Below are 13,158 nucleotides of genomic sequence, written 5' to 3'. Positions count from 1 at the left end.
GATCCTAAGATGAGAGTGTGTATGCAAGTAGTTTATTTGTCAGGTGGCAGAAACACCATAAGGAAATGAGAAAGTGCTAGAAAAAAGAAGTTAAGGGGACCAATAAAGACGGAGTTATCCATTTATCTTCGGGGCAACTGCAGCTTTGCACTGCAGGGACTCTGAGGGCCCAGGTAAGACATGGACCTGGGAGTTCTTTCCCCTGAGCAGTGAGGGAGATCAGAAGTTTACATACTGCTCATGTAACTCCTGCTCATCCTTGGTTGAAGGAGTCTCCTGGGGTGGGGGTGGGGATGCTTTAATTCCCCTGCACTTTTGGCTTGATGCCTCAGCAGGCAATGCAGATTTTAGTGACCAATGAAAGCTCTTAGGCACATAAATGCAGAAGAGGGCGGTAGGTATGGGCCAGGGATCTGCTAGGGCATCACCGACATTTGCTGTAGATATGTTGGGTTGGGGTCCTCAGGAGACAGTGGGAGTGGATGGCTGTAGCCAGTGGATCTGAGGGTCTGGGGCCTGGGCTGAGGATGAGATAAGAAAGTCCATGGAGGAGGTAAGATGGCCAAGAGTAAGAACTCTGGGATGAGAAGAAAAGAGGACCCAGAACTGGGCCCTGAAGATCATCACTTTATAAAGGGTTGATGGAGAGAGATGAGCCACAAAAAGAGATAAGAAGGAGCCAACAGGAAGATAGAGGAAAAGTGAGTGAATGTGATTCAGAAGAAAGGTTTGGAGAAGTTGGAATGAGGAGCTTCTCAGTGTTGCTGAGGGTCAGCTGGACAGGCACCCACCAACAGAATATTCTGAAAATAGTTCCATTTCTTTTTTCCTTGAGCCAAAGATTCACATTTCTCTGGCCTCACCCCATATGGGGGATGCACCCCACTTTCTGAGGGTGGTTTCTTTATTCCCTGGGAGCTGCTCAGGGAAGGAGATACATGAGCAACCTGGGAGCAGGCCCTTTCCCTGTTGTCAGGAGACTGGCATGGACAGCATGGGAAATGTTAGACTGAAGGATTGCTCATGGTCATCCCCAAAACACTTACCCACTGGTGGGGTTAGAGGAGGTGTGAAAATACGTTTTGGTGGGGATATTCCTTTTCACACAGAAGAGTGTTCCTGTGTTTAAATTAGAAAGATAGCAATCATAGCCAAGTGTCTTAGTTGCAAGCCAGGGGTGGAATGACCCCTGTCGGCCAGCTTGAGAAATACGGGACCAGCCTACCTGAGTTCTCCCGGGCCCACCACAATGTCTGTTGGAAGTAGAACACTCAGCCTAGCCCCATGTCCTTACACACAGAAAAGTGTCATGGAAGAAGAATGAGACCAATTTGACACCCCCGTTTTCTCAATTTGAGTCCTAGAAGTCCTTAGGATGGACAAGGCTGGCCATGATGGCTAGACCTTGGTGACCCTAGGCCGTATTCCTAATGACTTGATTTTTGAAAGGTCGTTGGAGGGAAATTGGGTCTAGAAGTGATGTCTGTGGTCTGTACCCACAGGACATGCCCACAGCTGCCCTGTTGTGACCAGAGCCCAGACCTTTTACAGTGCTGACCACTCCCAGGGCTCTGCCCATCAGAGGAGAGCTGGCCATGAATTGGCTGTAGCATTAGTAACAGGTACTTATCTCTCATTACCTTATTTCCTTCTAAAGAGCTGGTCAGAGGAACAAGGGACGTTAATCATGATTGTCTCAGTCACTTTATATTAGTAACAAGAGACTGGGTTTGGCAACACTCAATATCAAATTATTCTTCTAGCCAGCACTCAGAGAATAGGACAGAGTTACCCCTGATTTGTGAGTCATTGAAGCCAAATTATTTAATATTTATCTGAAACATAGAAGATTTTCATGTTTCTATTTCCAGGGGAAAATGATCATAAAAATATCCTATTGAAAGTCCCCTTAACCAGACTGATCCCTGAACTGCTTTCTCCCAGTCCACCTTCCCACCCCCTGGTGGCTGCTCAGACAGGATGGTGAGAGGAGTGCCCACATCAGGAAACAGGATCACCTGCTTTCCTTTAGTAGCATCCTTCGGTTTACTAGACACTGCTGATTCAGTGTCTTTCTGGTTTTAAGCTAAAACAAATCAGAGTGATTTACTGATTTGACATGGACAGTTCCTTGTCCAGTTTTTACATATTTGCATTTGACTGGTCAGGACAGGAACTTCAGAATCCCTGGTGCAGCGCTGCTTCCCCCTTAGCCCTGTTTGCTGAGAAGGAAAGAGCAGCTTGTGGATGAAGATGTCTGGGGGGAAAAAAGACAGGTGGGAGGCAGGAGAGGGGCATCTGGGAAGCCAGGAGTTAGGGTGCCTTAAGAGATGTCATGAGATAAGGCTTTGATGCCAGACAGGAGGAGTATGGGTGGGGCCCAAGCAGGGCTGGAGCTGGAAGGGTCACCCTGCCCCACCCAGCCTGAGCTGGCCTGGCCAGGGGTGTGGGCAGCCTGCCCCTCCTTCTCTCGGGGCCGCCGGGCAGGCCTCGTGCGTGCTGGGGGCTCCAGCCCAGGCGGGCTGGCGAGATGAGAGGAAAAACATGCGGTTTGGTGGGCTGGACATGGAAAAACAAGCCAATTAGGAGGAAAACAAACAAACCCTGGGCCAGCGGGGGCACACGCACACACGCACACATGGCCCCGTGTGGGACCCAGGATGTCCTGCCACAGGCTGCCAGTCACTTGGGCATTTCAGGAGCCCCCAGAAAGGGCAGCTTGGGATGCCTGGGCATCCAGGAATATGTCTGTATGCCTAGAGAATGACCTGACACGCGTATGAGTTTTTGCTCCCACACAGCCTCTAACATGTTCTCATGTAGTGTTCAGTTCATACGTGTGGACACACTTGGAATTCTGGGCACTTTCCCACACCCACAGTTTGAAAAATACGTTCAGGCTTCAGCTTCATCTCACATATAGTGTTTCGGGTATGGAGTCGTGCTGTGCTGTCCCCGTGTTCCAGCACGATGGCGCACTTACGCATATTCTCAGAGTGCCTCAGCCCCTAGGCCGGACCCATCCAGGCGGTCCTGAGATCAAACAGCCCGCCCAGAGTCCCACACAAATGCAGTTTGCAGTCACACACAGCCAATCGCATGGTTACACGCTTGCCCAGGATTTCAGTCACATGCATGAAGCCTCTCAGAGTTACCAGACAGCCTCACAATTGCCATGTCTTAAAAACAGCTTCTTCCCCATCTTGCAGCCCACTCACAACAGGCCTGATCGCACACTGTCCCGCAACCTCACACTTGGTCTCTCACAGCACCCCTACCTCCGCCCACCCGGCCCCTCAGCTGGGCTCCAGCTGCAGCAAGTCACTCCTTTTCTTCCTTTCTTTGTTTTTCTTTCCTCCTTTTCCCTCTGAGAAACCTGGTCCCTGTCAGGAAACCCAAGCCCTTCCCTACTCAGGGCCCAAGGCCAGGCAGGAGTAGCCAGATGACAGACAGAGCCCTGCCTGGCCCCCTGGTCCCCCATGACCTGCCCAGTCAGAGAGAGGAACTGTTTTGAGGGGGAGGCTGGTCTCACGGGAGAGGATGGTCATGGGGGAATGGAGGGGACTGGTCAGTGGGGAGGCTGGCTGGTGGAGGGAGCGGGCCTGTGAGTCCAGTGCCTTGGCCCGCTCTGCCCTCCAAAGAGTCCCAGGCAGCAAGGAGCTGACTCTGCAGCCTTTAGTACCCACCCCCCCCAGCACCCTTCTCCTTTGAAGCTGGGGGTAAGGGGGGGTGGTGGCAGGAGGGGGAGTGGAGGCTTCTCAGCCGACCTCGGAATGTCCTTTTCTCCTGGGGTGGCTGCCAACTCTGGCCTGGCCTGCAGGCCCCCACAAGGCACTTCCTGTGTCCTTGACCATCCCCCACCCCACCCCCATGCCTCTCTGTCCCTGGGCAGTTAGGGAAGGGATATGAGAGGCACACAGGATGAACATGGAACAGACACAAGATGAACACAGGGCCAGGAAGGCTCCCCAGGGGAGGCAGACAGCAGTGGATAGAATGCAGGTTGCCCCTTGTGGGGGTCTCAGCTGGGCTCTAGCTCTTCCTGCAGGTCTGGGGCATAGAGCCACACCTTTGCCCACAGCGTAGCCCACTCTAGCTGCTAAATACACCCAAGTTTCCCGGATGCCTCTCTGACCCTCTCATCTCTCCTGCTGCAAAGCCAGATTGGGCCCTGGGGGTTCAGCCCCGATACACATACACTTCCCACACACTGGACATGTACGTGCAATCAGAGTCAGTCACAGTCACGTGTACACTGTGGATGAAAGCCCACAGTTCCCCATGTGTCACCATGGCCACTCGACAAGCATAGACATGTACTCCCCCTTTCACAGTCCCTGGCTTATTGAACTGCCCCCCTCCCATTTCCTGTCCACCTGTCAGGCAGAGGGTGGGGTGGCGGGGGAGGGGGACATAGGAGGGAGGTGTCAGTGTCCCTGGAGCCACTGACGGACATTCCTTGCCTGGGTCAGATCACAGAAGCTGCCTCCTTCCAGGAACCTGAGCCGCCTGTCCTCACGCCTTACCCAGTGCCTGAGTGTGGGACAGCTGGGCTGAGTGCTCACAGCAGCAAGAAGTGTGGTTGGATAGCAGAAAGGACTTCCCCAAGTGTGTGTACATGTGGTCATGTATGTGGGTAGCCCCATCCTGGGGTTGAATCCTGGCCCTGGCTTGCTGTGTGACTCCAGGCGGGTCTCCATCTCTCTCTGGGACTCCGCATTCTAGATTGCAGGCTGCAGGCTGCTGCTACCCTGCTAACCAAGGAAAGGGCTTCTTAAAGGGTCTGTGATGGTGGAGCTGGGGGCTAGGGCTTGGGTGAGGTATGCAGCAAGGGGATAATAGCTTCCTCTCAATACGGATGTGCACACACATGCAGTCAGTCATACATGGACACACAGTCTGAGCCATACCCTAGATACTCCTGTGTATGTACCTACATTCCGTTATGGGTCATTGATGTCACGGAGACACATGTTAACATGTGCACCCATGCATGTAGACACCTAGCCGCCCAGTGTGGCTGTTCCTGAGGAACCACCGGGCTTGGCCTCGTGTTTCTTAATCTCTACTGGGGGAAGCCTAGGATGACTCTTCTCCGGAGAGTGCACTCTGATTATTCTAGCAACCAGAGGACCCAATCAGGACACCCCCTCCCCCCACCCCGCAGGCTCCGTTGCAAAGTTTTTCTCTGTGAATGGACACAACGTGTCAGGAGATGTGGGGCTGGGGCCGATTCCCCCAGACATCACCTCCATCCTGTGATTGATGAGCTGAGGCCCGCAGCCCCCTGTTCCCCGCAGTTCCCGCCTCCATTGAGCAGGTGGGGGGGGCTCCCTCTTCATATAACCCTTGTTTTTCTTTAATTAAACATCTGGCTCTCTGAGGCCTGGGAAGCCTCAGACCCTCGCTGACAGCCACTCCTCCCCAACCTCTGGCATTGCTGATGGGTTGAAGGGGGAGAGCTGGGGTTCTGGGGCCCACCTGTCCCCACACTAGTGCAGGGGACTAGGGGCTCCTGACTATGCTGTGCTCACCCCTCAGTGCCACCGTGGGAGCCCGTGCTCAGTTGCCGTTCCAACACTTACCCCAAGGGCTTCTACTGCAGCTGGCATCTGCCCACCCCTACCTACATCCCCAACACCTTCAATGTGACTGTGCTGTGAGTAGACTTGCCTGTGACCCTGTTCCACCCCTGACCTCTCACCTCTCCTCCAACCACCCACCGTGCCCTCAGTCCAGACCCTAGCCCAGACTTGGGCTTGACCTTCCCCCAACCTCTGCCCCACCTGACCCCTGATGTTGGTAACACTGTCTGGGCCTCACCCTTCCCCAGGCACGGCTCCAAAATCATGGTCTGTGAGAAGGACCCAGCCCTCAAGAACCGCTGCCACATCCGCTACATGCACCTGTTCTCTACCATCAAGTACAAGGTCTCGATAAGTGTCAGCAACGCCCTGGGCCACAATGCTACAGCTATCACCTTTGACGAGTTCACCATCGGTGCGTGGGGTGGGGTTGGTCCCTGCAGCACACTCCGGTGGGAGTGTGTAAGTGGATGTGTGCCAGAGGTGTGTTTGAGCACCGGGAGGGATGTTCACATGTGTGCATGGTATGTGTGGCCCGTATAGACATGTGTTTGTGGCATGTATAGACCTGTGAACATTGGCATGAATGTCCTTTACCTGCATGGGCCAAGAGACCTTTCCAGCAGCTCTTCCCATCATCTCTCTGGCTCCCAGAGTATACAGGAGGGGGAGGGGGGCAGGCTGGGCCAGACCCTTGTGCAGCTGCAGCCTCCACTCCCCCCCACGCTAATGGCTTCCTTACGGCTTGTGATGAATGAGGTGTCAGAACAGGAGACAGGACTGGGACAGATACCGCCCTCACCCCACCCCCATCCCCACCAGACCCCTTGCTTGCTCTTACCCCATCCCAGCCAGACCCCTTGCCTGCTGCTGCCCCATCCCAGCCAGATCCCAAGCCTTCCCCTACTCCATCCCCACCAGACCCCTTGCCTGCTCTTCCCCCATCCCCACCAGACCCCTTGCCTGCTCTTACCCCACCCCAGCCAGACCCCTTGCCTTCTCCTACCTCATCCCAGCCAGACCCCCTACCCTACCCTATCCCAGTCAGACCCCTTGCCTGCTCTCCCCCATCCCAGCCAGACTCCTTGCCTTCCCCTACCCCATCCCTACCAGAACCCTTGCCTGCTCTTACCCCATCCCCACCAGACCCCTTGCCTGCTGCTGCCCCATCCCAGCCAGACCCTCATGGCTGGGTCCCCCAGACTGTTTCTACATGAGCTGGGCCCTTAGACTCCCATCATGTTCTCAGCCTACCTCCAACCCAGATCTGCCACAACTGTGGACTATCTCTTAACCTTGACCAGCTTCAAGAGCAGTTTCAAGCCCAGGCTCTTCCAGGGAAGAGTGTATCTCAGTTTGGAACTGGAAGAGTTGAGGTGAAAAGCCAAGCTTGAGGGGAGTGTATGATGCTGGTGCAGGAGGGGGTGACCCAGGGGACAATGGAGGTAATGCTGGTAATGGTGGAGCCATCCTATAGACTCAGTAATTGGGATGCTGGTCATTATTAGCATGAGGTTGGGGTAATGGGATGAAAGTTGGGATATTACTATCATGAGCTGGTGACAGTGACTGTAGTGACAGTCCTTGGTGGTGACAGGCATGTGAGAAGTGGAAATAATGAGATGGTTGTTAATGGTAGTTGCCAGAACTGACAGCAGAGAAGAGAGGTGGCCACCATGACAACTAGGACGGTGGTTGGCGATGTAAGGTGGTGGACATAGCAACTGGAATTGACAAAGTGGGGTCATTCCCAGCAATTAGTGAGATAATGAAGCTGTGTCTCCTTAACAGTGAAGCCTGACCCTCCAGAAAATGTGGTAGCCCGACCAGTACCCAGCAACCCTCGCCGGCTAGAGGTGACTTGGCAGACCCCTTCGACCTGGCCTGACCCTGAGTCCTTTCCTCTCAAGTTCTTTCTGCGCTACCGACCCCTCATCCTGGACCAGTGGCAGCATGTGAGTGTGTGCCCTGCCCACATCCCAAGCACCTGAGTCAGAGCCGCATGGCACGGGAGGGGTCCGTACACCAGTATCAGCAGGCTCCTGTTCCAGTGTGAAGACTGGGCGCAGCCAGAGAGGCTTTCTTTCCTCGGGGAGAAGGGATCAGATGGGCCTGGAAGGATGGATGGGACTCAGGAAGGTATCCTGATCTGAAGCCCTAAAGGGTTCCCTGTGATGTCCATAAGTGTGATGGGAACACATCTGTTTTTGTGGCTCCCAGGGTAATAGGGAGAAATCCCAGAAGGGAGATGACAGGCAGGACAGGTGGGATTTCCCTTTCCTTAATTCTGGCTCTCAGCCCCGATCAGGCATCTCCCTCTTAGACTCTGGCCCAGGCTGTGGGCCTGTACTGGACACAAGGGGCAGTACATCTCTGTCCTCAAGGATTCACGGGCTCAAGGGCTCAAGGGGTCAAAATCAGGCAGTGGCATCAAAGTTATTCCATGGTATGGGTTCAGGCCATGACTGGTGTCATGGTCCAAAGTCAGATGTAACTGAGGGGTCCGCTCAAGTTTACAGGTCAGAAGGTATTCCAGGCCAGGAATGGAGCAGAGGTTAAGGGCTGGTCTGGGGTCAGCCTGTGGTCTGGGATGTTAATCAAGCTATAGTCGTTCTGAGGAGCAGCCAGGCATTTGGGGCTGACTTAGCGTTCCCTCTCCTTGGCAGCCCTGGGCCCATAGTGCTGCAGGCACTCTTACTGGCCCATGAGGTCTGTGGGCTAGGAGTGGGGCTCTGAGGGTGCTCTGCAGGCTAACCCGGGCTGGTACCCAGGGATCAACCCACCCACTGGGCTCCAGTCCCATCTCCTCACGCCCCCCCTTCCAGCTACCCTTTAGAGTACGTAATTTGATTCCAGGGTGCCTGTCTGGGTTATAGGCCTGGCCCCCACAAAGGCTGCTCACATGTTCTCTGACGGAGTCCGGAGTCCCTCCCGCCTGGCCAGCTGCCCGCGCCTAATGCATTGCTAATAACCAGGGTCTAGTTTCACAAGCCCCCCTCCCCTGCTAACGAGCTACAGGCAGCAGCCCCGCGCATCGCGGCGCACACGCCTCGCGGTGGACCTGGCGTGCCGCCCACCACACACACAGGAATATGCACACGTACACGTGGTCCCCAGCAGCAACCATGCTCCATACATGTGTGTGACTAACATGCCAAGAGCACACACTGAAGGACTTACCCCCATACTGATGTGAGCCACGCAGAGTATGAGGACTCTGTGGTAAGAGCATGTATGGCCGCTGGCGTGCTTGCCCTGTTCCATAGTTTGTTGGCGTTATAGTTGGCTCGATTTATGGCTCTTTTGAACTTGACTTTCACTCTGAATAGAATCTACTCTGCCTGATCCTTTATGTTGGAGAGAAGCAGGTGTATGATCAGGAGGGGGTACAGAGGGGAGAGCAGAGAAAAACATCACTGGGATTTTCAGAGGGAAATGAGAGCTGCAGGCCAGGATGAACAGGAATGGGCACCATGAGGTCTGGCAGGAGCTTTCTCAGCATGGACAAGGCGGGGCAAGTACTGGGACCCAGCATGGGTTCCCTGCATCTTCTGCTCTGGCCTGACTCAGCAGGGAGGCTGAAGGGCGAGTGTGACATGTGCCACGGCAGACTGAAGGGAGGACTCTGAGGCAGATGCCAGCTACTAGAGAATTCCTGCCAAGTGAGGAGCCATTCTCTCAAGGGTGTGGATTAAGGGATCAGTGACAACCTAGCAAGAAGGGCCGGAGGCTAGGGGATATGGCTGCCAGGAAAGCACTGGACTCCTGGGCCACGTTTCTAGCAGTGTATGGTGCCCACCATAAGCCCACCAATGAGGTGCTAATTTGATCTGTTCTCCATAGCTCTCTCTGTGTCTACTCAGCCAGAGGTGATCTTTGGAGGGCTAAAGGGTATAGGGGACCAGAGGAGGAACTGGGACCCAACTCCAGGGTGGGGAGAGTCTGTGGGGTCCCTCGATCTTCCAGAGCTGGGAGTAGGACTGATTGAGCCCAGGTCTGGGCCCTAAATGACTTTCACCCTGACCCTGACCTTTACCAGTGTCTCCTCCTCTGGGCCACAGATGGGAGCGGGAGGGGTCAGGTTATTGGAGGGGCTTCCTTAGACCCATCTTCACACACGTGAATACACACACACATGCATGCTTGTACTCCTGGCCTGTCAGGTGGGTAGCCTAGACCCCAGTGTTCCGGGAAGGGAGATTGGAACAGGGACCAAGAAAGCCCTGAAGCCAGACGTGGCCCAGAGCAGCCCCCTCCTCCGCCCCTGCCGGCTGCCCCTGTTTACGAGGAGGCTTAATGAGGCAGCGGGTGCCGCTGAGATGAACCAGAGCCCAGCCTGGGACTGGGAGGGGCGCCGGACAGGCAGGCCAGCCCGAAGGGTGGGGGAGACCAGCAGAACAGGGCTGGCCCAGGCGGGGGTGTGGTGGTGATGCCTCTAGGAGGAAATGGAGCAGCTGTCCTGCTGTTCTGCTGTCCCACAGCTTGGGAGCTGCCCCCCCGCTTCTGCCTCAGGCAGGGTGATTACCGTACTGTGGCCTTCCCAAGGGAGAGGCCTAGCTGGGGCCAGGCTGGTGGGTGCATGGGGCATCTGGGAAGCCAGGCTCTGAGCTAGAACCCATGATGACGACAGAGGTGGCTGAAGTGTGTTAGGTGCTTCCCATGCGCCTGAGTCCTCACCCTACTCCTGTGTGGTAGGTCAGGAATGCCATTTTATAGATCAGGCCAGCAAGGCATGGGGAGGTTAAGTAATTTGGTCACCTGGCTAGAGGGGACGGAGCTAAAACCTGGACTCAGGCAGCCTAGCTCCACATCTGTATTTACAACCTTTCTTCTAAGCACATCACCAGCTCCTCTCTTACCCTGTTACTCTTGTCACCTCCAGGCAGAGACTGAGATCAGGGCTTAGGCTGGGTGCTGGGAGGGAGCTGGGATGACAGCAGGGTGAGACACTGAGCAAAGTCCTCCTTCTGTTCCCCCAGGGGTGCTCCTGGTCTCCTGAAAGATTTTCTTTTTTTTTTTTTTTTTAAAGATTTTATTTATTTATTTGACAGACAGATCACAAGTAGGCAGACAGAGAGAGAAGGGAGGAAGCAGGCTCCCTGCTGAGCAGAGAGCCTGATGCGGGGCTCGATCCCAGGACACTGGGATCATGACCTGAGCTGAAGGCAGAGGCTTTAACCCACTGAGCCACCCAGGCGCCCCTCCTGAAAGATTTTCTTACTCTCCTTCAGGATCCTCTTCCTTCCCTTGGGGTCTCCTCCCCAAGATTTCTTTACCCGCCTTCGGGAATATTCTCGATATCCTCTTTCTCCCTCCGGGGCAGCTCTCTTTTCCTCCAGCAGGGGGATTTTCACTCTTTTCTTCCCAGAAGTGTTCTCAGTTCCTCTGGGGGTACCTCAGTCTCCTGACCCCCAGGGCTCCCCACCCCCATCCCGTGGTATGGCTGCAGGTAGAGCTGTCAGATGGCACAACGCACACCATCACAGATGCCTATGCTGGGAAGGAGTACATCATCCAGGTGGCGGCCAAGGACAATGAGATTGGGACGTGGAGTGACTGGAGCGTGGCCGCTCATGCCACACCCTGGACTGAGGAGCCACGACACCTCACCACTGAGGCCCAGGCCCCGGGTGAGCCCCCCCTCGCCCCCATTCTCCCAGGGGGCCTGTGCTGTTGCCTGGCTTTATCTCCCACCTTCCAAATCCTCCCAGGACTTAGAGCCTGAGAGCCTCTGCCCCAGGCATTCTTCGGGCTGCCACACTCCTGTCTGTCTGGTCCGAAGCTGGTCCTGGTCCTGGTCCTTGCTGTCTGGACATTCTTGGTAGGGGCCATCGGGTGAAAGGGTCATCTGAGAGCCATGGGAAAGCAAGATCTGCCTGGTGGGTGAGGCAGGACGCATCTGAGAGAGGAAGCAGGGGCTGTCTGACAGGGGAGGCAGTACTGGCCTAACACAGGGAGCAGGAACAGTGTGCTTCATGAAGCCCCCAGACCTGGGTTGGACTGCAGCCCCAGCCCGGCCCTGAGTTCCCTCCATGTTCCCCAGAGACCACGACCAGCACCACCAGCTCACTGGCACCCCCACCCACCACGAAGATTTGTGACCCTGGGGAGCTGGGCAGCGGTGGAGGACCCTCAGCACCCTTGTTGATCAGTGTCCCTGTAACTCTGGCCCTGGCTGCCGCTGCCGCCACTGCCAACAGTCTTCTGATCTGGTAAGTCAGGTGAGGCTGGGTGGTAGAGGGGAGCCTGAGGGGACCCCCATCCCACCCTCATCCCTCATAGCTCCCTGCCCTGTCTCCCCAGAGCCCGGCATCCCGTGAGGACATGCCAGCGCACCTGCAGAGGAGCAGGAGGCCGGAGCTGAGCCCGCAGACTCCAGTTTCTATTTTGCACACGGGCAGGAGGACCTTCTGCATTCTCTTCAAACATAATTTGTAGAGACCCCGGCAGGCCCGGGCCTGCCGCCCCCTAGCCCTGCCACACCACGTTGGCCCTCCTCGGTCCCTCAGGGGAGGAGGACCCTGCAGCTAACCCACCCACCAAAGACCCCCCACCCCCACCCTGGCCCCTCGGGCTGGACCCTCCAATGCCAGCGACTCCCAGGAGCCCTTGGGGGGGTCTGAGGGGAGCCCCTCACCTCCATAATTTCTCCTCCTGCCCTAGCCTCCTGTCTGTCCCAGGGTCTCTGTTGCCACCATCAGATTATAAGCTCCTGACGCTGGGGGGGCCCAGCCATCCCCCTCCCCCCAGCACCCACACTTTTCACTCCCTCACCTGTGCCCGTTTTGTATGACCCTCCCCTTTCCCTGCTCCCACCCCGCAGTATTTAATGCCCTGTCAGTCCCTTCTAGTCTGACTCAATGGTAACTTGCTGTATTTGAATTTTTTATAGATGTATATACAGGGGTGGGAGGGTAGGGGGTTCTCATTAAACGTCACCATTTCATGAGTCCTTGAACCAGACCCACTTTGAGAGGGTATCCTTCTTTCAAGGATCCCTCTTAAGGCCTGGAAGAGGGAAGAAATTCTACTTAAGAGACAACTCTCTCCACAGAGATGGGGAGAGGCAGTGTTGCTCTCAGAGAGGTGTGTCTGGGGGTGGGGGCTTTCTGCTGCTTTGGAGGATAAGGTTTCCTGGAGGCCAGGGGCAGAGTTGTGGGGGATGAGGGGTCCCAGTGAGGCAGGTCCCATGTGGGGATGTCCAGTCAGTCCTGGAGGCTGCTGAATCCTGACAGGGAAAGGCCCGTCAAGGGTCATCTCCAGAGCTGGCCTCCAAGAAAGCCTCAGCTTTACCCGTGGGGGCAGAGATACAAGAAGGTGAGAAGGCTGGACTTCATCCTTGGGGTACGGCGGGTGGCCATCCCTGTTATGCAGCTCAGACATGTTGGGCTCTAGCAGGTCAGGCCTGGGGCTCAGCTAGGCTATGAGGCTCGGGGTACAGAGCATACTGGGCCTGGGCGGGGCGGGAGGCTGCCTGAAGAAGGCCACTTGGAATGTGACTAGGGACTGGACCTGTGCTGCAGGACTGGAAATGTGGGATACAAGATTGACCCCAGGGTTAGATTACAGTTGA

At 55.6% G+C, this 13,158-nt stretch overlaps 1 protein-coding gene across 2 annotated transcripts in view; it reads left to right on the top strand.

Moving 5' to 3' along the window:
- Positions 1-12,547, top strand: part of CNTFR (ciliary neurotrophic factor receptor) — a 38,355-nt gene extending 25,808 nt beyond the window's left edge. For both annotated transcript variants that reach the window (XM_080819368.1, XM_080819369.1), the window contains 6 exons: positions 5,542-5,659; positions 5,834-6,000; positions 7,377-7,540; positions 11,035-11,215; positions 11,629-11,797; positions 11,889-12,547. In XM_080819368.1, coding sequence (XP_080675494.1) covers positions 5,542-5,659; positions 5,834-6,000; positions 7,377-7,540; positions 11,035-11,215; positions 11,629-11,797; position 11,889 — 800 coding nt within the window. In that variant the 3' untranslated portion in view covers positions 11,890-12,547. The remainder of the gene's footprint in view (positions 1-5,541; positions 5,660-5,833; positions 6,001-7,376; positions 7,541-11,034; positions 11,216-11,628; positions 11,798-11,888) is intronic.
- Positions 12,548-13,158: the final 611 nt, after the last annotated feature.

This window comes from Martes martes (assembly GCF_963455335.1).
Source record: "Martes martes genome assembly, chromosome: 12".
Taxonomy (NCBI): Eukaryota; Metazoa; Chordata; class Mammalia; order Carnivora; family Mustelidae; genus Martes; species Martes martes.
Note: the sequence above shows the minus strand (reverse complement) of the source record. Positions and strands in the feature narration are given on the sequence as shown.